Source organism: Gopherus flavomarginatus, chromosome 18 (genome assembly GCF_025201925.1).
Source record: "Gopherus flavomarginatus isolate rGopFla2 chromosome 18, rGopFla2.mat.asm, whole genome shotgun sequence".
In the NCBI taxonomy this organism is placed as follows: Eukaryota; Metazoa; Chordata; order Testudines; family Testudinidae; genus Gopherus; species Gopherus flavomarginatus.
Window position 1 is genome coordinate 21,621,726 of NC_066634.1, and position 27,790 is coordinate 21,649,515.

At 54.0% G+C, this 27,790-nt stretch overlaps 1 protein-coding gene across 1 annotated transcript in view; it reads right to left on the reverse strand.

Annotated features, from left to right (window-relative positions):
* Positions 1 to 7,216: 7,216 nt before the first annotated feature.
* The window catches only part of DLL3 (delta like canonical Notch ligand 3), a 309,516-nt gene continuing 288,942 nt past the window's right edge, over positions 7,217 to 27,790 (reverse strand). Inside the window, exon 9 of the mRNA XM_050928471.1 lies at positions 7,217 to 7,455. Coding sequence (XP_050784428.1) covers positions 7,450 to 7,455 — 6 coding nt within the window. The 3' untranslated portion in view covers positions 7,217 to 7,449. The remainder of the gene's footprint in view (positions 7,456 to 27,790) is intronic.

Below are 27,790 nucleotides of genomic sequence, written 5' to 3' on the forward strand. Positions count from 1 at the left end.
AGAAACCAGGAGTCTAGCCAGGAAGAGGGATCAGGAGCCAGGAATCAGAGTCGGAGAAGTTGTAACAACAGGCAGGATTGCGCTGTCAGCTTACTGAAACTCTGATCCGCAGTCATGGGGGGTGCTGCCTGCCGGGTCGTGGCACACCTGGGCCGCCCAGTGCCCCCGGGGTTTGCTCCCAGTTCTGTCCCGGCGGGTGGTGTGGACGTTCTCCAGAGCCTTCCACCTCAGGTCAGAAATCGACCAGCTGCTCTTGCGCTTGGGTCAGGCTTTCCAAGGCGGCCCAAGCAGGCCCTTAATCCACAGGCAGTGCCGAAGCAGCGGCCGGCGGCCTTAGGGTGAGGCTGGAAGCTCCTTGGGGATATCGACGGCTGAGACGTGCCGTGCTAAGAGCACATGGCTTCAGTTCACCGGGACGGCGCGTCCAAGCCGTCCCCGCAGTCCGCCCAGCTACACCTAACACAGCACAGGCAGCAGTTTCCCAGCAGCACCCCATCTCTCCCTGCACCTCCGTGGTTGTTTTAGCTACCTCCTGCATCCTGTTTTGCTGGGCAGGCTGAAGGCCAGGAAGTCGACACATCTCCACGCACAAGCTGTTTGTTTCGGTCACTCACAGCTGGATCGGTGCCCTAGGAGGAAACCCATCCCCTGCCCGTAAACCCCACGCGTGGCAGCAGAACTCAGCGTCTTTCTCCTCCCAAACCTGATCTCAGGTAGTGCAATGTGGGGTCTATGACACACAATGGAACAGTTCTGAGGCCATGCAGCAGAGAGGAGTATTGAACACACACACACACACTCTCCCTCCAGACCTGAGATTAGAACCCAGGAGTCCTGACACCCAATTTCTCTAACTCCTAGACCCCACTCCCCTCCCAGAGCTGGGATTGAACCCAGGAGTCCTGCATGCCAGAACCCTGCTGCTCTAATCACAAGACTGCCAGCCCAGGACTAGAACCCAGGTGTCCTGGCTCAGCCCCCACCACTAAGCAGTAGCACACAGCCATCCCCCAGTGAGGCCTGGGTCCCATCCCTTGCTGTCCCCCCCGTGGCCCTACACTAGAATGATCCTAGCTCCGCTGTGGGGTAGCATCTAAGCCATGTGTTGACAGCTGCTGGCTGTAAAGCGCTGCCCAGGGGGCCAGAGTCAGCTGCAGCTTCCCTATGGTTTCCTCATTAACACTGGGCTGCGTGGGGTCAGGGAGGTGAGGAGAGCTGGCTCCATGGGGAGCTGGGGCGCGCGGGGGGGAACCTAAACAAGGGGGTCAAGGGGGTCAGGGGAAATTAAGCCATATGGCAGTTCAAGGAAGGGACCAGGAAAGTCTGGGCATCACCAGAGTACATCTGCCTGACAGTCACACCGCCCGCTCTAACCACTAGCCCCCACTCCCTTCCCAGAGCTGGGGTAGAACCCAGGAGTCCTGACTCCCAGACTCTCCCCTGCTCTAACTGCTAGACCCCACTCCCCTCTCCGAGCTGGGAACAGGAGCCAGGAATCCTGGTGCCCAGTCCCCACTGCTCTAACCACTAGACACCACTCCCCTCCCTGAGCTGGGCATCCTGGCAGGTCTTCTGCACTGTTTCATAGCAGTACATCTGTCCCCCCGCCAGGAGAGGGATTCCCATTCGCCTCTGTCCCAGCCCCATAGCTCCAAAGGCCAGCAGGAGCTCAGTGACTTCCCACAGCTGGGGGGTAGGGGAGACCCCAGCCCAGCAATAATCTGATGAACAAGCACCTTCCCTCCCACCCTCACCTGGCAGACTCATTACCCTCCCACCTGCCAAGATCAAAGGAATATTCCCACCGGGCCTCGGTTTCCCCGCATTATGGAGCCCAGCAAGCCATGGGCAGGGCATGGAGTGGGGGTGGAGGATGTGTCTTAAGCAAGCACCAGGCTGGACAGGTCAAATGCGCCCCTCCCCGCTTCATCTCCCCCTGCCCATGAGATCATGAGATTCTAAACTGGGGTGGGGGCAGGGTTGGTGAGTAAATTAATGAATAAGAGCCCTAATTCCTACCCCACCTCTGCTCTAACCACTGGACACCGCTCCTTGTTCCAGAGCTGAGGACAGAACCCAGGAGTCCTGGCTCCCAGCCTCCTGTTCTAACCATTAGACCCCACTCCCCTCCCCGAGCTGCAGCTAGAAGCCAGGAGTCCTGGCTCCCAGCCCCCCCCGGCGCTCACCACTTGCCAGGTGCTCTGAAGGTCACGCAGACAGGAGGAAGCAGCTTCTCTTCCTCACCCCCACGGCCCGGCTTCCCGAGCCTGCACTGGGATGGCTGTGGGTGTTTGCAAAGGGTCACGTAGCTGCTTCCACCCTCCCCACCCCCCCGTGCCACCAGAGGAGGTCAGTGCGAGGTCCCCCCTGGCTGGGGTGGGGTGCTGAGAGCAACGTTGGGGGCCAGGCAGCCCTCCCAGGACTCCTGGGGTCTGAGCCAGAGCTGGGCTGCAGGATCGGGGCCGTGCCAAGCTTGCCCTGCCTGAGGATCCAGAGGGAGCCCAGACCCGCTGGGGCTGCTCCCTGCCTTCCCGGGGGATGGGCCTAAGAGCCGCCAGCCCTTGCCACTGGCCCCGGGTTCTTGTCCCCGGGCACCGAGGCCTCGAGCGACAGCAGCCAAGTGTAGGGTTATTGTGCGGCACAGAGGGGTGAGCCCAGGTGACTCAGCCTCCCACCTCTGGGCCTTTCCCTGGGGTACAGGGGGTCCCAGCCCCCTACCTCTGGGCCCCTTCCTGGGGTACTGGGGGTCCCAGCTCCTCACCTCTGGGCCTCTTGTCTGGCACCGGAGGTCCCAGCCCCTCACCTCTGGGCCGCTCCCAGTGGCACTGGGGGTCCTAGGACCCCCACTGGACCGTGGCCCCAAGGCACTGGGGCATGCTGGCCCCATAGCCTAGCCATGCCCCCGTCGCAGTGTGTGGGGGGGTGTCCCAGCACTTTCCCCTCAGGGTTGGTGCCCCGTGGCACTGGGGGGGATGCTGCGCCCCCCCCCCCCCCCGCCCCGAGAGCACCAGGCTGATCCCGAGCGCACAAATCTGGCTGGCCGGCCGCGTGCACTGAGCACCCTGCCAGCCTCCCGGGACACTTGCCCTGAGAAAGGGCCGCTCCTGGCAAAACCTTAACCCCCTTGGCCCTGGCGGGCTGTTTTTTCCTGACCGCGCCCCAAGGTCTCTGCCCTGACTTTTGTTCTGCGGCCCCCGGAGGCTTTCCTGTTTTTGGGGCCTGACTGTGGGAAAGCGGAGCTGGGAATGCGTGTGTGTGTTTGTGTGTGTGACTGTCACCTTCACACAAAGAAACACAGGCGGATGTGCTGGGAGTGGGGGGTGGGCAGACACAACGGCACAGCCGGGGGAACCCACTGAAGCCACGACGCTCGTAGTCCGTACATTTCCCCCCCCACCCCCCCGGTAGTTGCTTTTCTATCAAATGCCTTTTTGCACAGACATTAGACCCGGGCAGAGGGGCCAGACTGAGCCCGCACCCCGGCATGCACCCCTCCAGTTCAGGCAAGTTCCCCCAAATACATGAGCTGCCCCTCTTCCCTGCTGGGGGTTGGAAGAGGGGCTGGGTGTCTCTGTTTTGCCAAAGGGGGAAGTTGCTCCCGGAACTAAACTAAGACCCCCTGCAACTCGTTACAGGGATGGGCTAGAGCAGTGGTCCCCAACCTTTTCGTCTGGCAGGGGCGACGCCACTCGATGACGCTGCTTATCAGCGGCAAGCGATGTCATCGAGAGCCGTTGCCGCCGAAATGCCGCTGAATTTCGGCGGCATTTCGGCGGATGCTCGACTGCTGGCCAGGACGCGGGTGCACCATGGCACCCGCGGGCACTGCATTGGGGACCCCTGGGCTAGAGAGTAGCATGAACTTTTCACCATTTTCTAGCATCCGGGTGTTGGGGGGGGTGTGTGTGTGTGTCCGCTCTCACTGCAAGGGGCGAGCCCCTCCCCCACTGAGCCCCCACCCCACCCTCTGCAGCACACCGCCCCCTAGCACTGCACTGGGGCCTTGGGGGTCAGCTCTGGCTGCAAGGGGAGAGCGCCCCCTACTGAGCCCCATTTGGCTCCCTGCAGCACAGCGCCCCCTAGTGCCACACTGGCGCATCAAGGTCAGCCCTGACTGCCAGGGGATAGCACCCCATATTAAGCCCCTCCTTCCCACTTCCTGCAGCACGGCGCCCCCTAGTGCCACAGCGGGTCTGAGGACTCAGCACTGACTCTCCAGGGAGAGCGCCCCCTACTGAGCCCCCCATCCCTGCATTCCCTAGCACCGTGCCGGGGCCAGAACTGACTCCAAGTGCAGCCCACCCAAAGCTAACTCCATGACCGACGGTGCCTGGCTGCGCTCGCGTCCCAGCACTGAGCCACGCCGAGCCCCAACAGACTCCCAGCTTTGCCTGCTCCCACCAAAGGCGGCTGCCGAAAAGACCCGGGAGCAGGATGTGGGGGAGCGGCTTTGAAGTGGAGCTTGCGCAGCTTGGCCCTGGGCGCCTCTTGCAATGTACCTGCTGCAGGGTGGCTCCACGCCAGGGTGAAACTGGTGCGGACAATGGGCGGAAATCCATGAAACTGGCTGCAAAAAAACCCCGAAACAAAATCTGCCCCTTTTGTTTTGTTTGGTGTGTGGCTTATTTGTCTGCAGCTTCCCCAGGGCACCGGGATCCTGCGGGCGAGCCCTGCTCCACCCCTTGCGTGGGATCAACTCCCAGACAGAGCCCCGCATGCCCCTCTGCCCCCCAAACACCCCCATCCTCTAGCAGAAGGCAGCTGCAGCAGTCACGGAGCCTGGTTGGTGACGAGACCCAGTGACTGAGCTGCCCCCCTCCAGAGTGGGGGAACTGGTGAGGAGGATGGTGTATGGGTATGATGCAGGGAAGACTGCCCTGCCGCTGCCCCAGGTAGTACCTGCTCTGGGGCTGCCATTTCCCTGGTGCTAAACCCACAGCATGTGGTGGCGAGGCAGCAGGCCTGGTTGGTTGACTCGGACCCCCATCCCAGCTGGGCGGAGAGGCAGTGCTATTGGAATGGAAGGCACAGACTGGACCTAAAGGTGGTGCCAATCCCTTAACAAGGCACCGACGGGGGGACCAAGATTGGAGGGTGAAGCCCCACCTCAGGGCTGTGCCCAGAAGCTGCGTGTTTCCCTGCTCAGTTACACTGAGGTAAACCCAGACTAACTCCACAGAGAGTCATAGTTCTGAGACCAGGGGCTCATCAACCCTGGTATCTGATCTCTAGAGTGGCCGGTCCCAGCTGCTTCAGAAGAAGGTGCAAGACGCACCCTCAGGGAACAATGAAGAGATAATCTCCCCAGAGACGAAGTGTCTACCTGACCCCAACCAATTACTGGGTTGTCTTTTGCCCTGAAGCATGAGCACATAGGTCTGTGTTTTAATCCTTTCTAATGTAACTGGCTATTCCCATTATCCAGAGAAACCTCAGATCCTGGTTTGAACCCTGTTAAATCATGCGACAGTGAGTTCCACAGGCCAAATCTTTTTGTCGGTTTAAAATCAGTTGCCTCTCCGTTTCACTGAATGGTCCCTTGTTCCTGAGTCACGGAAAAGAGTGAATGAAAACACGGTGTCTACCTTACTAATCCAGTCAGGGTGTTCTGTGGCTTTATCATCATAATCTCTCACTCTTCATCAGTAAATCTCAAAGTGCTATAGAAAGGAAGGCAGTATGATTATCCCCATTTACAGATGAGGAAACTGAGGCACAGAGGGGCGAAGTCACTTGTCCAAGGTCACCCGGCAGCTGAGCCAGGAATAGAACCCAGTGCCCCAAGTTTCAGTGCTGTATCCCCTAGGACACGCTGCCTCCCATGTCCCTCTGTTATATATCTCCTCTCTAAACAGTCCCCGTCTTTTCAATTTCTCTTGATATGGAAGTTCTCTCAGGGTGTTTAACAATAGATTCCATAGAGAGATTCGCAGATTCTCTTGAGGCCAAAAGGGACCACTGTGATCATCTAGTCTAGCTTCCTGCATAACCCAGGCTGGAGATTCCCCAGCCCATGAGTCCTGCTTCCAGCCCATATCTTGTGGTCAAGCTAGAACAGATCTTTTCTAAATAGACACTGAATGTTGACGGAAAGACTCCAGCTGATGGAGAATCCAGCCCTTCCCTGGGTCAGTTGATTAAAGGGTTAATCTTCTCTTCCTCCACTCTTAAAATCTGTGCTGTATTTCCAGTTTCAATTTGTCTGGCCTCAGCTCCCGGCCACTGGATCTCACTCTGCCTGTTTGCAAGATTAAAGGGCCTTCTAGTATCAAATCTCTTCTCCCCTTGTAGATGCTCGTAGACTGTGATCAAGTCATCTTATAACAGCAGAATCTGCCACTCAACCTTCCACCAGCGTTAAAGAAAATCAAAGTAGATCCGTCAGAAAAACAAAGCATCAAACTGATTTTTTTTTTCACTGAGCAAAATAGATATTTTATATATTTCTTTTGAGAGAAAATGGGGACATACAAAAATGTAAAAGGAAAAAAAAAATCCGGGAAACAGACAGGGATATATGTACAGGACACTTCTTATAAATATACAATATATACAATTTAAATATGTATATAGAGTATCTCCAAAAAGCTTTTTGTACACGGCACTTCTTTTGTTTTAAATTAAAACAAACGCAGTTTTCAAATAATAATAATTAAAAAACCATTAAAGATTTTTCTCCCCCCCCCTCAGTTTTGTAACGCTTTAAAGAGTCGTTCCCATCCCCTTGCGCCATTGGTTCCTGAAAGCAAAAGAATCCATTAGTGGAGCGTCCCGTCTAAGCGCCTCCCTTCCAACCCATCTCTGGCACACAAAGGGCGTCGAGAGCTTTTCGCCATGTGGTCTCAGCACGTGGCTCCGCCCCTTGCACGGGGGAGGGGCTTATCCCCATCCACCGCTCTGATTGGCCAAGTGGCAAGGGGAGGGGCTTCCTTTCTTCAGCTCGCCAGAGAAGCAGTCTGAGACAAAACCACAGCATTAACATAATAATAATAATAGTAATAATTAAAAAGCCAGGGCAAAAGGAACAAAGAGTCCATTCCTGGCAGCCCCCTGCTGGAAAAGGACCGGCCTTTTCTGACTACTGCTCTACTGTTTTCCTGATGCATCTCCAGTGCAACATCCCCCCCTCTACTTTCCAATTCCCCCCCCAACAACCTCCCGCCCCCCAAAAGAGACATCCGCACCCCCTCCACAGCCAACTTTCCACCTTCCAGACCTTCCTCTGTTCCCTTGGTCCCCCCCACCCCCAACTCACATAGCAGCAAGAATAAATATTAAATATTTTTCTCTTTAGAAAACAAACAGGAGTCGATATTTATAATCTATAGATTAAAAAATAATTGTACGTCGTCCGCCGCTGATCCAGGCGTCCAAGGAGGCGTCTCTGTAAACATTCTTTAGCGGGGCGGGGGGGACGGAGCCACAGGTCCAAGGTTGGGGGGGCCACTTTTAAACCTAGAAATGAACAAGAACGGGGGACGAACGATTAGGGCAGACGGTAACCGGCTGGGAGTTAAAAGGCCCTTGCCCCGCCCCCTCCCGCACCACCCTGGCCAAGGAATCCAGCCCAAGCATGGGACAAGGGGTCTTGGTTTGGTGAAGACCCCAGCCCTGCGCATCTTGGTTCATAAACGTGCAGGTGGGGTGCTGGTTGCATCCTGTCCAGATGTTGGGTCTTAGGGATAACCAAAGAAGTGACTCTCTGATTCATAGAATCAGAGAATATCACGGTTGGAAGGGACCTCAGGAGGTATCTAGTCCAACCCCCTGCTCAGAGCAGAACCAACTCCAACTAAATCATCCCAGCCAGGGATTTGTCAAGCTGGACCTTAAAAACCTCTAAGGAAGGAGATTCCACCACCTCCCTAGGGAACCCATTCCAGTGCCTCACCACCCTCCTAGTGAAATAGTGTTTCCTAATATCCAACTTAACCCTCCTCCACTGCAACTTGAGACCATTGCTCCTTGTTCTGTCATTCCCTCCCTTCCATGTGAATCCTGTCCCCAATTCAGGACTTCGATGGAGCACTGCGGATCTACACCAGGTGGGCACGGGACTTTACGTGAGTGGGAGTGGAGCAGAGCTGATGGGTTCGCCACAGAGCCACTGACCTCCCTGCAGAGGCCTAAAGCGAGATGCTCCCATGTGTCAGTGTTTACACCCATGCAAGGTGGCTGTCAAATGTTCCCACTGGGGAAGTTGGTGGGTGCCAGGAAGGACGTGGGGCAGGGAAGACAGCATGGAATGGAGCCTGGAAGTCACCTGAGGACGTGTCACAGCCTGGGTGGCGGGGCACATGAAACGCACACAGAGCGGCGGAGAGGGTGAATAGTTCGTACGGAGAAACGAGGAGGCACTTAGAGGTATTATGGTAGCGCCCAGCCAAGAGCAGGGCCCCTCTGTGCTCGGTGCTGCTCATGCACACCACGGCCCCAAAGAGCTCCCAGGCTAAGCAGACCCTCCCCCTTTTACAGCGAGAGTGAGGAAGTGATTTGCCAGAGCCCATTCATGGAGTCCGTGGAAGAGCTGGCGATAGCAGCTAGATCTTCTGCCTTGTTCGCGGCATGTGATCAGACCCCTGGGAAGCACTGTGGGGCGTCCCATCCAGCTGCTCTGGCTCTGTGTAGCACATGGCGCATGGTGACCCTGCTTAGCAGACGCCTAGGGACAGCATCTCCGTAGGTGTCTGTATGGTGAGTAGCACAGCGGGTGCCCTGATGAATTGGGATAGTCTGGTGTCATAACAATAGTAATAACAATAGCACCTTTCATCAGGAGGCCTGGAAGCCCTTTACAAAGAAGGTCAAGATCATTAGCTGCATTTTACATATGGGGAAACTGAGGCATGGAAGTGGGGGAGTCACTTGCCCAAGGTCACTGTGACCCTAGAAGTCACTCAAAGCTAACTATACCTCATATCAGGCATGACATATTCATTACCCCAACCCAGTGTTGTCCCAATATGTCTCTAAAAGGTGTCCTGTGAGGTACCGTACGTAAACTGGTGACACGCTGGGTCCCAAAATCATGGAGCAATGTATGTATGGATTATGTACCACGACTTATAGCTGTGTGCTGGAGGCAGAGCATAAATTCAGCCTGTCCTGTCCGGCAGGCAGAGGAGAATAAAATACATTTACATGCAAGGTAAACAAAACCATCAAGCTAACAAGCAGTGGAGGAACATGCTGGGGGACAGAATCTGCACCCCAAGAGGTCCCCCTGCCTCTTGACACAGAGACAATGCCCTTCGGGTAATATAAGAGGAGCAAAAAGACATTTCCTTTATCTGTTGCTTAGGGGACTGAGGGGCCAGCAGCCCGTGAGCCTGTGAAAGTTGGATCCTCCTGACGTGACAGGCAGGAGATGCTGCTAACTTGTGAGACACTCATTTAGGCAAAGACATCACTTGCTGGAACTCACGGCTGGTCACTAGAAAGCATGTGCTGTTCGTACCCAGACCTGTCTCTTTTTCTCTCACTTAATATCACCTAAGTCTCCGTTCTTTGCTAATAATGTTTTACTATAAACCTGAAGCTCTCAACCGGGGTCCGCAGGCCTTAGCAGGTCTCAGGGGGCCGCCAAAATAAAACAGAGCCCAGGGCCAACGTTAGACAGGGCAGAAAGCCGAAGCCCAAACCCTGCCCCACATCTTGACTGAATCGTTGAGCAGCACGGGCAACAAGTTTCACACAAAGTCAGTTTTTTAATTTCAGGACCTCCAGTTTCCTTTTCTTTTTTATATTCTAGATGAGTGTGTGTTTAACTGTATAAAGATCCATTTCAGCTTTTAATCTACTGGACGCATAGGCACTGACTTATTGGTTCCTGGCGGGGGTGCTCGACCCTGCCCCCTCTCCACCCCTTCCCCCAACCCCCCGCTGCCTCTTCCTGCCCTTGTTCCACACAACCCCCTCCAGCACCTCCTGCTTGCCGCGGAACAGCTGATCATGGTGGGTGGGAGACGCTGGGAGAAGGGGAAGGTGCTGAACCGCAGGGCTGCCAATGGGTGCTCTGCACTCACGATTTTTTTTCCCGTGGGTGCTCCGGCCCTGGAGCCCTGGCACCTATGACTGGATGTGCCGACGGATGCTGGGGCAGAGGTGAGCTGTGGAGTTTTTACAGCACGTTGCGGGGGGCTCAGAAAGGAACAGGCTGAGAACCCTGCTTTAAACCGTCTCAGGGCCGGAATATTCAAGTAAGTGGGAATCCAACTGGCACTGTCTCTTTGGAGGCAGCGATTTGAATTTCTCTGAGTGCTGCAGCGAGAGGGACTGGACGCCGCTGGCGAGCTCATGAACCAGGGATCGCTGTCTGTTTCCTGCCGGGCAAGGCTGGCCGAGTCGCGGAGCGTTCGCTGGGGGAGCAGACATACTGGCGTGGCTGGGACACACGACTGTTTACTAACTCAGGGGCTTACAGCTCTGGCTGCCCTGAGCCAAGCATCATGGCCACCCAGCAGGCCGGTGGCAGAACCCAGGTCACTGGAGTCCCAGTCCTCTAGCCACTAGGCCACACTGCCTCGTGATAACCACCCCCTCTCCCCGCTTGCACGTGTCCCATGGGGGAACCCGTCCACCACCGCTAGCAACGCTTGACAGCACATGACAGCACCGTCCCTCAGGGCAGAGAGAAGAGCCCAGGCTCCGCTGGGATGCATCTAAAAGCTCCATGGAGGCTGCTGGACCCCGACTGGCCCTGGGGTCCCCTCGGCCTCCCTAGCCTGTTATCGCAGAGCAGGACCTCCCTAGCCTGTTATCGCAGAGCAGGGCCTCCCTAACTCCCGGCTTGGATCCCAGAGCCGTTACCTCCCCTGGGCCATGCTGCTAGTGAGCAGGGCCCAGTCCACTTTGTTAGGCCTCCAAGAGCCACTGGCCCGGGGTCAGCCCCCTGCCTAGCAGTTAATCCTCCCTGTGAAGTGTTGAAGAGAAGCAACCCTGCCAACTGTCACACCTAGGGTGACCAGACAGCAAGTCTGAAAAATCCAGACATAGGGTGGGGGGTAATAGGAGCCTATATAAGGAAAAGACCCCAGAACTGGGACATCTGGTCACCCTTGTCACACCCAGAGCCCATAGCAAAGCAGGGAACTGAACCTGGGTCTCCTCACATACTGGCTCGCACCCGAACCCTGCACCACCCTCTCTGAGGTAGGCATCATCCCTCAGAGAGAGCAAAGACCGGCAGGCTTCCCAGAAGATTCAGGGGGCCTGGAGCAAAGCAATCTTGGGGACCCCTTCCGTAAAAAAAAGTTGCAATACAATAGAATACTATATTCTCATGGGGACCCCTGTGGGGCCTGAAGCCTGGGGCAAATTGCCCCCCCCCTTTGGGTGGCCCTGAAGACCAGGCAGACCCTGGACTATGAACTACTCCCCCCAGAAGCTGTTGTGACATCCCCTCTGCTGCGCCTGCTGGATGGACAGAGGCCCATTCAAACCAGTACGATTCTTAACAATTTAGCCTGGTGCCATCAGGCGAAAGGGCCGCAGCGTGAGAAGGGTTAATGGGCACCAGCTGATTGAGTGGGGCAGCGTGTAACAGCTGGGTCTGAGTGAAGGTTCTCGCCCCTCCTGGCTGGATAAGCAAGGGAAGAGGCCAGGAATGATCTTCATTCGCCCTTCCCTGGCTGAGGACGGCTGGGGATCTTGGTGCAGCAATGGTGGACGTTATCTTCGGCAATGCTCTGCCACTTCCCAGGCTCGGGCTCTGGGGACTGGAATCTGGCCAGGTTTCTCCATTCACAGCCTTCCGCATAAGATTCATCGATTTTAGGGCTGGAAGGGACCCCTGGGATCCTCTCGTCCGATCTCTGGCATAGTTGCGGCCACAGGGCTTCCCTGAAGTAACTCCCACTTCAGGTCCAATGGTTGCAGGTGAATCAGCACGGATCTTTTGGAAAAATCTCAATTCAAAAGCTTGCCCATGACAGAGAATCCACCCTACCCCATGATACTTGTTCTAAGGGACAATTGCCTTCACTGTACCTTGTTTCTAACGGGGATTTGTCTAGCTTCACCTTCCGGCCACTGGATCTTGCCCTTGGCCTTGTCCCTGTCCTGGGGTTAGCCATGGGGCCTGATCTCCCAGCTGCTGGCTTAGGGGGGCCTCAGAGGAGCCTGGTGAGAGAAGCAGATGGGGAGACCTTACAGGAAGCCAGGTCTCTAGCCCCACTGCATCTCGGTGGCTGGCAATCCCAGAGGAAATCAAACAGCACTTCAGCTGAGATGGTAAAACTTCGGAAGGTAGAAATCCTCAGCAATTTGCAGGTAGAAACCAGCACTCGGTTCTCAGCGCCTCCCTATGCAAAATTCACAGCTGCATGTCAGCCTCCCACAAGTATTGGGGCACTTGGGTGTTTTCGTTATACTGATGGGGGAAGGCTGCCGCTGAGATCCACCTTCTCTCCAGGTGCACAGTGGTGACATCTGAGCACACCTGGCTGCCAGACCTCAAAGTTTGGTTTTTGGTTCAGACCCATCTCGGGTCAAAGGGCTGCTGAGGAAGTCAGTCCAGGTGTATTTCATTGGATTTCCAGTCAGGGGCGCCTTGGCAGAGTGATTCCTGCCCAAGACTCCTGCACTGTCAACTCAGGGGAGGAGAGAGTTTCAGAAATCAAGGACAGCATCAAGCTCTTGCGTACCGACTTCCAGATCCAAGCCCAACGGGTCCCAAGAGGGGCCAAAGCCAGATTCCAACACTGCGAACCACCTGGAGATCATATTTCCTGTTGAGATCACAATTAAAACATACCCTTTTAGACCTCTCGCTCCATTGCTCCATGGTCAGGCATGTGCGAGGGTCTCCCCCAAACAAGGGGGGGAAAGTTTAGCCTTGGAAAGTCTGGATCCTGGAAACTCTGGCTTGAGAGGAGAGACCAGGTGCTTGTGCCCTAGAGCAGCGGCTCTCAGCCAGGGGTCTGGGGCCCCCCTGGGGGACCCCAAGCAGGTTTTAGGGGGTTCACCAAGCAGGGCCAGCACTAGACTCACTGGGGCCCAGGTCAGAAAGCCAAAGCCCCATTGCATGGGACTGAAGCTTGAGGCCTTGAGCTCCACCACCTGAGGCTGAAGCCAAAGCTGAGCAGTTTAGCTTCACGGCGGCCCCTGTGGCATGATGGGGCCCCAGGCAATTGCCCGGCTTGCTACCCCCTAACGCCGGCCCTGGCGTCTATATGCAGAAAACCAGTTATTTTGGCACAGGTGGGCCAGGGAGTTTTTATAGCATGTTGTGGGGGCCTCAGAAAGAAAAAGATTGAGAACGCTGTCCTAGAGATCTGCCTACCTTCATGGTCCTGGCTTTAATGCCCTTGGAACTGGTGTGGGTGACATCTAAACAAGGTGGGGCATCTACTGGAGATGTCTATGCGCACTGCCAGCAGCCCAAGAGTCAGGACGCTTGTCTACTGACCTGCCCCATTTGGGCACAGCGTCATCAGCGCTCCCAACTGCAGTGCTCATCTTTGACTCTGCGTCTTTCCTTCTCCCCAGAGCCTGCATTGGCTTCCCCCAGGGGCAGCTCCAGGCACCAGCACACCAAGTGCGTGCTTGGGGTGGCAAGCCGCGGGGGGCGCTCTGCCGATCGCCGTGAGGGCGGCAGGCAGGTTGCCTTCGGCGGCATGCCTGCGGAGGGTCCGCTGGTCCCGTGGCTTTGGTGGATCTCCCGCAGGCATTCCGCTGAATCCGTGGGACCAGGGACCTCCTGCATGCAAGCCGCCGAAGGCAGCCTGTCTGGGCGGCAAAATACCTAGAGCTGCCCCTGGCTTCCCCACAATCCACCCCTATGTCTCTTGCTAGCCCTTGGTCACCTCTCTTCTTGACTTCTGTGACCTCCTCTTTTCTGATCTCATTGCCTCTTGATCTCTCTCCCCTCCAATCCATGCTAACTGGAGATAGCCTCTCCCCACTGATTGGACCTCCTCTTCCAATCACTTCCACTTTTTTCATCAAATGTAAGGCCAGAAGGGACTGTTAGATCACTGATTCTGACCTCCTGTATCTCACACACCTGAGAAGTCCACCCTGATACCCCATATCGAGCCCATGAACATCTTTTCCTATAAAGCACCCAGTTTGGAAGTGAAGACATCAAAGAGAGGGAGAATCCATCAGTTCACTTGGGAGTTTTAACTGCACTGGTCAAAACAAATTGTGCCTTATTTCTAACTGGAATTTGTCTGGCTTTGACTTCCATCCACTGGTTCTTGTTTTCTGCTACGTTAAAGACTCCCCTTAGTACCTGGTATTTTCTCCCCATGACGATATTTAAATATTATATTTAAGTCATCTCTCAGTCTTTGTTCTGATAAGCTACACGGGCTGAGCTCTCTAAGGCCTGGTCTACGCTACAGAGGTAGGTCGATGCGAGGCAGCTTTCGTCAGCCTAACTCTGTAAGTGCCACTGATGTAACTCACCTGCTGTGCTGATGTAACAACTCCACCTCTGCGAGAGGCTAGCACATGGGCCAACGCAATGTCAGTGTAGACACTGCATTGCTTACGTTGACCATTACTGGCTTTCAGGAGCCGTCCCACAATGCCCCACACTGACAGTTCAATCGGTGCAAGCGTGCCTGGTGAGGACACGCACTGCCGGCACAAGGAGCGTCGTGTGGACACACAAAAGTGATTTAATCCCTGCAGTGGCTGTCGGTCGACTTAATTTTGTAGTGTAGACTTGGCTGAAGTCTCTGACTGCAAGACATTTTCTCCAGCTCTGAAGTCAGTTTTGTAGCTCTTCTCTGCCCCCTTGACAATTTTTCAACATCCTTTTTAAAATGGCGATGCCAGAACTGGTGTCACTATTCTATTATCAGTCTCCCCAACGCTGTGTAGAGGAGGAAACTTTCCCTCTAGCTGTACTCACTGCTCCCGATTCTGTGTCCAAGGATCGTGTTAGCACTGTTTGTCACAACATCGCTCTGGGCGCTCTCGACTTCGAGTTGGAATGACCCGCTCCAATCAGCTGATGTTTACCAAACACCCTTCTTCTCGAACACAGAAATTCACGAACTTCCCTGAGATAATGACCACAGGTTGCTGTGTGTCTGGTCTGGACTGCAGCCTCTTGTAGGTCCAGGCTTTAAACTTGATGGGGAAGGGACTGTGAGGAAGGACATGTATTCTCTGCCCAGTCACCGCGCCACACCCAACACATCCAATGCATTGAGTAGCAACACTGTGCACTGTATTTGATGGCCAGTACATCAAATAGCAATGCTGTCACGCTCAACGCAATCAGTGCAAAGCTGCCATGCCCAACTCACCGAGTAGCAATGCCATCACACTTATCAGCAGGTAAGTATGCCCAGTGGTCTGTGATGGGATGTTAGATGGGTTGGGATCTGAGTTACTATAGAGAATACTTTCCTAGGTGCTGGCTGATGAGTCTTGCCCACATGCTCAGGGTTTAACTGATCGCCATATTTGGGGTCGGGAAGGAATTTTCCTCCAGGGCAGATTGGCAGAGGCCCTGGAGGTTTTTTGCCTTCCTCTGCAGCATGGGGCACGGGTCACTTGCTGGAGGATTCTCTGCAGCTTGAGGTCTTCAAACCACAATCTGAGGATTTCAATAACTCAGAGAGAGGTTAGGGGTTTGTTATAGAAGTGGATGGGTGAGATTCTGTGGCCTGCATTGTGCAGGAGGTCAGACTAGATGATCATAATGGTCCCTTCTGACCTTAAAGTCTATGAGTCTATGAGTCTATAATTCACCGATAGCAATGGCATCACAAGCAACTCACCGACTAGCAATGCCATGGGACCCAACTCATTGAATAGCAATGCCATGACGTCCAATTCACCGAGTAGCAAAGCCATGGCACCCAGCTCACTGAGTAGCAATGCCATGACATCCAACTCCCCGAGTAGCAATGCCATGGTGCTCAACTCACCGAGTAGCAATGTCACAACACCTAACTCACCGAGTAGCAATGCCATGGCGCCTAACTCATCAAGTAGCAATGCCACAATGCCCAGCTCATTGAGTAGCAATGCCATGGTGCTCAACTCATCGAGTAGCAATGCCACAACACCCAGCTCATCGAGTAGCAATGCCATGGCGCCTAACTCATTGAACAGCAATGCCATGGTGCTCAACTCATCAAGTAGCAATGCCATGATGCCCAGCTCATTGAGTAGCAATGCCATGGTGCTCAACTCACCGAGTAGCAATGCCACAACACCTAACTCACCGAGTAGCAATGCCATGGCGCCTAACTCATCAAGTAGCAATGCCACAACGCCCAACTCACTGAGTAGCAATGCCATGGAGCTCAACTCACCGAGTAGAAATGCCACAATACCTAACTCACCGAGTAGCAATGCCGCAATGCCCAACTCACTGAGTAGCAATGCCATGGTGCTCAACTCATTGAGTAGCAATGCCATGGTGCTCAACTCACCGAGTAGCAATGCCGCAACACCCAACTCACTGAGTAGCAATGCCATGGTGCCCAACTCACCGAGTAGAAATGCCACGGTGCCTAACTCACCAAGTAGCAATGCCACGGCGCCCAACTCACCGAGTAGAAACGCCATGGCGCCCAACTCACCGAGTAGCAATGCCATGGCACCCAACTCATTGAACAGCAATGTCATCATGCCCAGCTCATCGAGTAGCAATGCCATGGCACCCAACTCATTGAACAGCAATGTCATCATGCCCAGCTCATCGAGTAGCAATGCCATGGCACCCAACTCATTGAACAGCAATGTCATCATGCCCAGCTCATCGAGTAGCAATGCCATGGTGCCCAACTCACCAAGAAGCAATACCATGACACCCAACTCATCAAGCAGCAATGCCATCATGCCCAGCATACAGAGCAGCAAAGCTGCCATATTCAACACATAGAGTAGCCATGCCATCATGGCCAACTCATTGAGGAGCAAAGCTGCCACTCTCAACACATGGAACAGCAATGCCAGCGTGCCATCATGACCAATTCATCATGTAGAAAAGCTGCCCCGCTCAATGCATGGAGTAGCCATGCCATCACAGCCAACACTGAGTAGCGATGCTCGCCATGGGATTCCAGATCAGTTAGTCACAGATAAATGGCCACAATTCACAAACAGCTGCTTTAGAACGTTCTCTTTGATGGGTCAGTTCAAGCTCACCCAGTCAAACCTTCACGACCCACAGGCACACGGGTTAGCAGAAGAATCAATGCAACTAGCAGAGACCTTGATTTGAAATATGGTGGGAGCCCTACTGAGCACCGGTGGAATATCGCCATGCTGGGTGCAGCACTTTGGTGGATCACCAGATCAGAAACTCTGGAGCAGAGCAAACACTCCAGGATCTCCATATGGGTCATTTGAACCCGAACCTTCACCTCTTCTCCCATTACTCCACACACCCCATTAAAGAATTCCTCTCCCTCCCTGCCTCTAATGCCCTTCAAACCTTTGAAAACTGCTTCAGGGTATGAAGCAACCTCCAACTATAGGATAAAACTTCCCCTCTGGGCAGGTTATTCCAACGTTATTCATCAAGGGGTGTTCTGGCGTATGGGATTAGCTAGATGGTCATCAGGCCTGATCTGGCAAAGCAATTCCTGTGTTCCTACATTTTGCCTGACCCTCAGCTTTAAAGGACTTGGTCAATGGAAATATGAACTGGGGAAAGAAAAATCAGCTCCTGGATTGTTCTGCACAACACTGATTTTTGATTAGTTTCCTAGTTTTGTTTCTATATGTTTTTAACACCGGTGCGTGGAGCAGGGAGAGTTCCAGGGAGAGTGGGGTGTGTGTGTTGGTTTTCCCACCAGAGGAAAAGGAAAATTTGGATAGAGGAATGTTTTCCATTGCAAAAGCTGAAAGTTCTGATTTTTTTCCCCCCAGTTGCAGAAATCTTGGAACATGAAAAACTGAACTGCTGTGCAATCTAACAGAATGGCCAGTCCTTTCCTGAGACAGAAGGATTTGGTTCCAGTTGCAACAAGTGAATCTGCTCTTTACTCCCAACCCCAAGGTGTCTGGGGTCTCTTCCAGCCCCAACCTTCTCTACACACCCAGCCCAACTACACTATGCAATCTCCAAACTCACTCTCCCCTCCCCAGAGTTCAGCTTTATTAAATCAACAATCAGGTAACAAAGTTGAACTCAAACCTTCTCCCCAGGCCAAGCTGCCTCCTAGGGCTCCTCCCCAGGACTGCTCAGCCCACACCCTAGGTCCTCTGTCCCCAGGAAGGTCCTTCCACCTCCCCTGCCTCCAGGGAGGGTAAAAGAGCCATCAGGAGCAACGAGTCAGCAGAACCCACTTGACCCTTTCCCAGCAGGATCCCAGGTTTGTGTGACTGCTACTGCTGAGTTTATCTCAGACCGTAGAGGCTAGCTTTTAAATCCAGAGGTCCCAGGTTCAGCCCCTCCAGATGGCCCATCCTGGGGTGTTGTCCCATGTATACAGCACCTACCCCAAAGGGGCCCTGCTCTTCAACAGTTACCATAGTAACAGTGCAAACCCTTGCCCGCCTACTAGTGAGCAGGCTCAGTCCATTGGTCCCCAAGTCCCACAAGCTCATCCAGGGCCACCCAGAGGATTCAGGGAGCCTGGGGAAAAGCAATTTCGGGGGCCCCTTCCGTAAAAAAAGTTGCAATACTCTAGAATACTATATTCTCGTGGGGGCCCCTTTGGGGCCCGGGGCCTTGGGCAAATTGCCCCACTTGCCCCCCTGGGCAGCCCTGAGCTCATCCCTGAGAGAGGACACAGCACTACTCTCCAGGGAGAGAACACGTCAGCCCAGGTCTCTGCAAGGCCAGGGTCTGCAGGGGGATAAAATGGAGGTGGTGGGGGTGTGATCAAGGAGGGTCTAACCTCCCACTGCACAAGCCACTCCATATCCGGTGCCCTCCAGGCTCCGAAGAGAGCCCTGGGCTGACAGGTTTGCCATACGGACCAATGAGTTTACCCAGCTCCCCAAGCAGAGATCAGAGAGTACACCCTTCCCCATGCCCTGTGGGAAGGGGGTCAGGGGAAGAATCATCCCCTGGATACAGGCCTTTGCAGCTGAGCATTGCAGGACCCAGCTGTGATCTCTCTCCTAGCCTTTGACAGAGGCCAAGCTCACCTTTAGCACTTCCAAATTCGTCCCCTCCCCATCCCCAGGTGTTGCTGCTGCTGCTAAACCCTGCTGCATCCTCTCCATAATCTACCTGCTCCTCGCCATTCTTTGGGCTAAAGGCCTTCGGCCAGACCCAGACTGATTCCTGCAATGGTCCCCTCTAGACCTGTTCAGTCTCCTCATAATGCATCATCTCTGGCTAGTTGGATTCCACCGGGCCAGTCTTCAACTCCATCCTTCTCTGGCACCCTCCCAGATCCCTGCTCACTCCCTCTCTCTCTGCTCTTATTGGCCCTTGCTCTGTGCAAGCTGCAGGACTCATTCCCTCCCCCTTCCCTGCCTAGCAGCCCTCATCCTCTGCTCTGGCTTTTGGTTGCTTCCCGCATCTCTCCACTAGCTAGTTGTCCTGAGAGCTGCTCTGGGGAGAGGAGGGCAGGATCCGCAAACTTTGCTATAGGGTGGTGGACTCCATCACATGGTGCTTGGTCTTATCTGTCTCCAAGCTGGGCTGCTTGGTCCTTGCTCCCCCAGGCACCTGGTTTCCCTGTCCAATCTCCAGGACAACTTCCTCGCCAGTGGCTGGCTGCTCCAGTCCCAGCAGGCAGCTCCAGTCCTGTTATGCAGTAGCCCTGAGGATTGACTTTCTCCTCTTTTGTCTCCAGTTGCTGCTCCAGGCCTGCCAAGAGCAACCCTGGCAGCTGTAGGAGTAGCTGGAAACAGAGAGCAGGAGCCAGCACTTTGGGGAACAGCCAGTCCCCCACAAGTGCCCCTCCATGTGCAGCCCATACATCCAGAGAGTCCAGGGCTTCATCGGGCACTCCTGCTTTGACCCCCAAAACCTCCTGTAACAGCTTAAGGGGAATTTGCCCCAGGCCCCCCCGTTTGACAGGCTCCCCAAACCAGATAACGTTGAGATCTGGCACATGGGTATGCAGGGCCATTTGGGTTTGGCCTGGCTCTGTCTCCAGAGGGACAAATTTGAGTGGCGTTGCAACCCTGAGTGCTAGGTTGCAAAGCCAATGAAATTTGGCCCATCTGCTCCTCAGTCTCAATCTATGGTGGGGCAGATGCATCAAACCTGAGCGGGTTGCACCCTGCTTTAGCCCCTTCAAATGTCGGGAAGAATGGCGCAGCCCAGGCAAGTGCCATGATTGTGCCAAGAACTTCCCTCATTCAAAATGGCCACCACCACCTTCTACTGTTCCCAATGGGAGCGAAGCTATGGGCTGACCTTCTTCAAAATGGCCACCACCGCCTCCATCCATTCTCAGGGGAAGCAGGGCCACGGGCAGACCTTGTTCAAAATGGTCGTCATCACCGCCTATTGCTCCCAATGGGTGTGAGGTCACAAGCTGACCTTGTTCAAAATGGTCACCACCGCCTCCCACTGTTCCCAATGGTCCATCTAGCCCAGCCCAGTGGTCTATCTAGCCCAGTATCCTGTCTTATGACAGTGGCAACTGCCAGGTGCTTCAGAGGGAATGAACAGAATAGGGCAATTATCAAGTGATCCATCCTTGTCATCCACTTCCAGCTTCTGGCAGTCAGAGGTTTAGGGACACCCGGAGCATGAGGTTGCATCTCTGACCATCTTGGCTAATAGCCATTCATGGACTGTCCTCCAGGAACCTATCTCATTCCTTTTTTAATCCAGTTATACTTTTGGCCTTCATAGTATCCACTGGCAATGAGTTCCACAGGTTGACTGTGCGCTGGGTGACCAAGGCCTTCCTTTTGTTTGCTTTCAACCTGCTGCCTGTTCATTTCACTGGGTGACCCCTGGTTCTTGTGTGACGTGAAGGAGTCAATAACACTTTTCCTAATCACTTTCTCCACACCAGTCATAATGATATAGACCTCTGTCATATCCCCCTTCAGGTGTCTCTTTTCCAAGCTGAACAGTCCCAGGTTTTTAAAGTCCCCCTCATATGGAAGATGGTCCATCCCCCTAACTATTTCTGTTGCCCTTTGCTGAACTTTTTCCATTTCTAATAGACCTTTTTTTGAGATGGGGGCGACCAGATCTGCACACGGTATTCAAGGTGTGGATGTACCACGGCTTTATATACAGGCAATATGATATTTTCTGTCTTATTATCCGTCCTTTTCCTAATGGTTCCTAACAGTCTGTTTGTTTTTTTGGCTGCCGCTGCACACTGAGTGGATGTTTTCAGAGAACTCTCCACAATGACTCCAAGATCTCTTTCTGGAGTGGTAACGCTAATTTAGACCCCATCATTCTCTCTCCCTCAATGGAAGTATGGCTATGGGCTGACCTTGTTCAAAATGGCTGCCATCGCCTACTCTCGACAGGAGCGAGGCTATGGGCTGACCTTGTTCAAAACGGCTGCCATCGCCTTCTACCACCCTCAGTGGGAGCATGGCTATAGGCTGCTCTTTCAAATTGGCTGCCACCTCAGCCCCCCCCGGCCTAGGCGTTTATCATCCGGACCCAGGCCCCTGGTATCTGAGTCCTACCCGCCATGGGCTGGATTTGTGACAGGAAGTGGCCCCAGGGTGATGCTGCTGCTACCACTGACATTTTGGCTGGGGTGGGGTATTGGAAAGGAGATGAGAGGACTCTGGGGTGGACGGAGGCATGGGGCAGTCCTGCTGCATCCTATCCAAACATGAGGAGCTCTGCTCAGAGAGGGGTTGGGTTAGGACCCCCTTCTCCCTCCCCTCTCCTCTTCCTCCCACATTTCTTCTCCCATCCATCCTCCATGGCCCCAATTCCCCCCACTCAATTTCTGGGCCAGTCACCCCCTGAGCACTGCCTGTCTCTTGCACTATATTCGGGGGTGTCCCTTCCCGCCGGGCCAGGCCTGAGACTGGGGTGAGGGACCGGAAGGCGAGAGAGATGTTTGAGGTGAGGGTTTGCTCTGGGCAAAGGCCCGGGGTGGGGATATTCCTGCCAAGCCAGTTGGCCCAGGCCTAATTAAAAGCCTCCTTGCCTAATCAGCACCCCCTCTCAGTGACCCTCATTCCCTACAGTAAAGAGGGGAGCCAGGATGGTTGTGGGAGGATGGGAGGGCAACATACAGTTATCTGGGGTGTGCAGCCATCAGGATAGGGTTGCCACCTTGGCAGTACAAATAACGGGAACATCTGCCTGCTCCACCATGTACACCCTACAACACTGATCCCTCACCCAGGGCCCTGTCTCCCTCAGCCCCTGTGGGCTCCTGCTCCCAGGTCTGCTCCAGGCACCAACTTTACCAAGTGAGGTTGATATGAGGAGAAAACTGGCTCTGTGGATGAGGGGAAAGCAGTGGATGTGTTATTCCTTGACTTTAGCAAAGCTTTTGATACCATCTCCCACAGTATTCTTGCCGGCAAGTTAAAGAAGTATGGGCTGGATGAATGGACTATAAGGTGGACAGAAAGCTGGCTGGATCATCGGGCTCAAAGGGTAATGATCAACAGCTCTATGTCTAGCTGGCAGCCGGTATCAACTGGAGTGCCCCAGGGGTCGGTCCTGGGGCCGGTTTTGTTCAATATCTTCATTAATGATGTAGAGGATGGTGTGGACTGCACTCTCAGCAAGTTCGAAGATGACACTAATCTGGGACGAGTGGTAGATACACTGGAGGGTAGGGATCAGATACAGAGGGACCTAGACAAATTAGAGGATTGGGCCAAAAGAAACCTGATGAGGTTCAACAAGGACAAGTGCAGAGTCCTGCACTTAGGACGGAAAAATCCCCTGCACTGTTACAGCCTAGGCAGCAGTTCAGCAGAAAAGGACCTAGTGGACGAGAAGCTTGATATGAGTCGACAGTGCGCCCTTGTTGCCAAGAAGGCTAACGACATTTTGGACTGTGTAAGTTGGGGCATTGCCAGCAGATCAAGAGACGTGATCATTCCCCTCTATTCGACATTGGTGAGGCCTCATCTGGAGAACTGTGCCCAGTTTTGGGCCCCACACTACAAGAAGGATGTGGAAAATTGGAAAGAGTCCAGCGGAGGGCAACAAAAATGATTAGGGGGTTGGAGCACGTGACTTATGAGGAAAGGCTGAGGGAACTGGGATTGTTTAGTCTGCAGAAGAGAACAATGAGGGGGGATTTGATAGCAACTTTCAACTACCTGAAAGAGGATTCCAAAGAGGATGGATCTAGGCTGTTCTCAGTGGTGGCAGAGGACAGAACAAGGAGCAATGGTCTCAAGTTGCAGTGGGGGAGGTGTAGGTTGGATATTAGGAAACACTATTTCACTAGCAGGGTGGTGAAGCACTGGAATGGGTTCCCGAGGGAGGTGGTAGAATCTCCTTCCTTAGAGGTTTTTAAGGCCCAGCTTGACAAAGCCCTGGCTGGGATGATTTAGTTGGGGGTTGGTTCTGCTTTGAGCAGGGGGTTGGACTAGAACCTCCTGAGGCCCCTTCCAACCCTGATGTTCTATGAGTCTATGATTCAAGCAGGACAGAGCCTGCCGGATCCACCCTGCTCCTGCCCAGTACTGGCCCCCACAGCCAGTACCTCATCCCAAGCCCCCCTGTCCCTGCAGCTCCCAGGCACTCCAGAGCTGAGGCTGCTGCCCCACGGCTCCCCTTGCTCGAGCCATGATAGACTGAGGGGGCTAGCAGGGCTGTGACTGACCCAAGGCTTTTAAAGTCCTGGGAAGACACAGATTTACCAGGCTAGCCACCTAAATATAAAAAAGGGACAATTCTGGGAAAACCTGGCCAGGGGAAGGAGGGAAAAGCCAATGGATTAGCTCAGTTTGTATCCAAGATGGCAGCAAGGTGGGCATAGCTGCCCTCACTGGAGAGAGGTCGCTATCCATCCCAGAGGCAGCAGAACCCAGCCAGGGTATGTCAACACGGCATTGTAAACTCAGGTCTGCAGGCCCTGCGCTTGTGCACTGGCTCTTTCCAAGCCCACTCTTGAGCGTCCACACTGCACCGGGTTTACAATTGCCGGGGCCAGGTCTCATGGCCAGCCCTAATGCATCCACACTGCACTGCACCGACCTACTGACTCAGGTCTGCGGCTTGAGCTGTGTCCACACTGCAAAATGACAGGGTTTGGACTGGAGTGTGAGCTGGACTTGGGTTCCTTGGGTGGGTCCTAGCTCTGGAGTGCTTGCTGATCCGGGCCAGGCAGATTTGTGTGGGGATGCAAATGGGAATTGGGCTCAAACCTGAGTGTGAGTCCAGGTTTACACTGCAATGTAGGCAGACCCCTAGAGGTCTCACAAGGCCTCCCATCAGCATCCACACCAGACCCTCTTCCCTTTACTAGAAGGTACAATTAAACCCCTTTCCACTGAGGGTAGAGGGAGAGTCACGGGCTCCCCAAGGGACCTGGTACTCCCCCCAAAACAGCCCCCCCCACAGATTCCTTCTTCAACTGCTGCTGTCTTTTGCCATCTCCCCCCCACAATTCCTCGGTGTCCTCTCTCTCCCAGCTCTGACTCCACCACATGTAGCCCCAGCCCTGTCTGGTCTTCCCTATGCTCCAGAATCCCTTGTCTTGACATGGGCACTGCCAATGCTGGTGCCAAGGCTCTGGGGCAGATGGCAAGGAAAAGACGGCGGCGATGCAGGAGGAAAGGGTAGCTGAGGAGAGGGCTGGAGTAAGGGGCTGCTGAATGAGGCAGGGAAGAGGAGGGGTTTCTGTGGGCGGATGGGGCTTTTCCCCTCTAGGGGGTGTCAGCTTTGATTGGGCTCCAAGGCAGGGGACTGTCTGGCTCTGAGGTGGGGGAGAGGGTATAGGGGATATGAGGCTTTCCCCTCCCTCTAGGGGGGCTGGCTACGATCCAGGCCCAGGGTTGGGGGGACTGGCTGAGTGAGGTGGCTCAAGGCCGTTCACCTCTAGCCCAGCTCTTCAGTCTCCTACAATCAGAATCTGCTGGGGGGGGGCTACATGCAATGAGTTTGACAGGACTCAGCCATCTTCCTGGCAGACAAATGACCTCCCCAAACCATTTTGACTGACACTTAGGCCCCTTTGCTGGCTACCACAACGGAGAGGCCAACAGCTGAGCCGGCTCTGGAGTCCAAACTCTCTTCTCGCCTCCCAGAGCAGGGCTGAGGCTGGGTGTGCGTGGAGAGTGGGCCCTGGCACTGCCCCGAGCTGTACTGCTGGGAGGGGCCTGGAGAGGATACCAGCTCCCAGGGCTGTCAATCCTACTTTCACTAGCATTAAACCAGCAAAACCACCCCAAGGAAAAGTGGGGGGTTCTTTCAAGATAGGTAGGAAACACTATAAACCTCCCCTCTGCCCTATAGCCCTTGCCCATAGCTCACACCAAACCTTGGGGAGGGTCAGAAGAATCTGGACATACTTCCTCCTCCCCTTGGTAAGTCCCAGTTCAGACCAGGACTGATTTACACTAATTCAGCATCTGTAGTGAGAAGGTCTCAAGGTGCTTTGCAAATGGGGAAACTGAGGTACGGCGGTCAAAGTGTCAAGCTCCAGGTCACCCAGTGGCAGAAACATAACACAGACATTCATCTGCCATATGCCTCGTGTTCTAATCACGAGACCCATTCCCCTCCAGAGCCAGGAAGAGAACCCAGGAGTTCTGACTCCCAGCCTCTCTCTGCTCTAACCATTAGACTCACTCCCTCTCCAGCGCCAGGAACAAAATCCAGGCGTTCTAGTTCCCAGCCTCCTGTTCTAGCCACTAAGCTACACTGCTTTCTCACTCAAACAATATTCACAGACCCAAGCCATGTGGCGAAACATCTGAATTCCAGTGCTGCTCAAGCAAGTGGAGCCAAGTCCCTGAATGCTTTGATGCTCACCCACAACTGCTAGCTGGAAGGCTGTGACCATGGACAGCCAGCGACAAGCCTTGGAAGCCAGCCCACCGGCTACAAAAGGGGTGGGGTGGGTTTGAAACTGGCCACAGCCATGCAAGAATCGGGGCTTGGAGAGAAGCCGGGATTGCAGGACCCATCACAATTACTGATCTACAATTTCTCTGTTAGCAGTGGACTATCTGCAGGAGAGATGGGATGCTTTTTAAGGGAGGTAGTGTTGCCTACTGGATAGAGCACTGGACTGGGACCCAGGAGACCTCTGTTGTTCCAGTACCAGCTCTGCTGCTGCCCGACCTTGGTGAGTCACTGCCTCTCTCTGTGCCTCAATTTCCATCTGGACAATGGCATAATGATACAGCCCTCCTCTGTAAAGTGCTTTGAGATCCATGGATGAAAAGTAGCCGATAAGAGCTGGATATTATTATGTATTCATTTACTATTGAAAAAGCCAGCTATTTAAATGCCTGGTCTCTCTGCAACTCCTAACCAAAGCCACTTAATCCTGATGATTCATATTTCAACAGCACTCAGAGACAGCCCTTGACCCCATGTCTGTCGGGGAAAATGGCATTTAAAAACAAACCACCCTCCCCAGTAGTCCCCTTTTTCTAAAACCATGGGGACGGTGTGAGAGCTGTGGCCAGATGCAACGGGAGAAGTGAGTATGTTCTGGTGTAGCAGCCCATCCCGATTTTTGTGGGGTAGTTGGTTGAAAGGGATTATCCTGCTTTTGAAGGGATTATGGCACATCCTGATCCCCGTCCCCCTCACCAATTCTCAGGCCCACACTACCACATACAACACCACCGTCCTGAGAATTTCCAAGGAGAACATCAAATGCTTTGCCTTCTGTGGGGGTTGTGTAGAAACTGAGCGTGCACACACAGAGTTGAAGGTATAGCCTGAGTCACCGCCCTCTGCTCTAACCACTAAACCCCACTACTTCCCTGAGCTGGGAGCAGAACCCAGGCGTCCTGACTCCCAGCTCCTCTGCTCTAACTTCTAGACCCCATTCCTCTCCCAGAACTGTGGGTAGAACCCAGGAGTCCTGATGCCCAGCTGCAACCACTAGACCCTACTCCCCTCCCAGAGCTGGGGATAGAACCCGGGAGTCTCATTGGAGGCTCTCACAGCTCTTTTCTCTGAGTTACTCAACCTCATGTCACCGGCCCCAGTGAATCAGGTGAACATTATTTTCCCTTTACGGGTGGGAAAACTGAACCCCAGAGAGAGGAAGTGGCTTGCCTGCAGTTCAGTGGCAGAGCTGGGAAGAGACTCCAGAAATCCTGAGTGCCAAACCCTTGTTTTCATGAATAGGCCACACCTGTCTGCAGAGCTAAGAGCAGATGGAAGGAGTCCCAGGTCAGTCCCTTCCTCTAATCTGTAGAATAAGAGCTAGGGATTAATATCGAGCACTTTTTTATCAGTAGATCTCAAAACACTTCACTATGGAGGCGCAGTATCATAATCCCCACTTTACAGATAGGGAAATTGAGGTACAGAGCAGTGAAGGGACTTGCCCGAGGGCTCCCAGCAGCAGAGCTGGGAAGAGACCCCAGGTCTCCTGAGGCCTAGGCCAGTGCTCTTTCCACTAGGTCACACTGTTGTGAAGAGAAACCACTTCTTTCCATGTGCTGTGACCAGAACCCCGAACTCCTGGCCCCCTGCCGTGCACTTCCTCCCATCGGGACTGGCCCACCTCTAGAGAGGGCACTTGGATGAAGGGAGGATGTCCATGTACCAGCAGTGATTCTCCTGCCTTCTCCACCTGTCAGGATAGGGTCTGGTCACTTTCTCCAGCATCATCTTGATTTGGCTAAATCTCTCTCGCACACACGTTCTGCATCAGCACCTACCAGTATCGTCTGGGGCCACTGGAATGTCACGGCCACGTGACATTTGCCACCTACTATGTTGCTATAGACAGATGGGCAGATGCTAAATGAGATCTAGGTA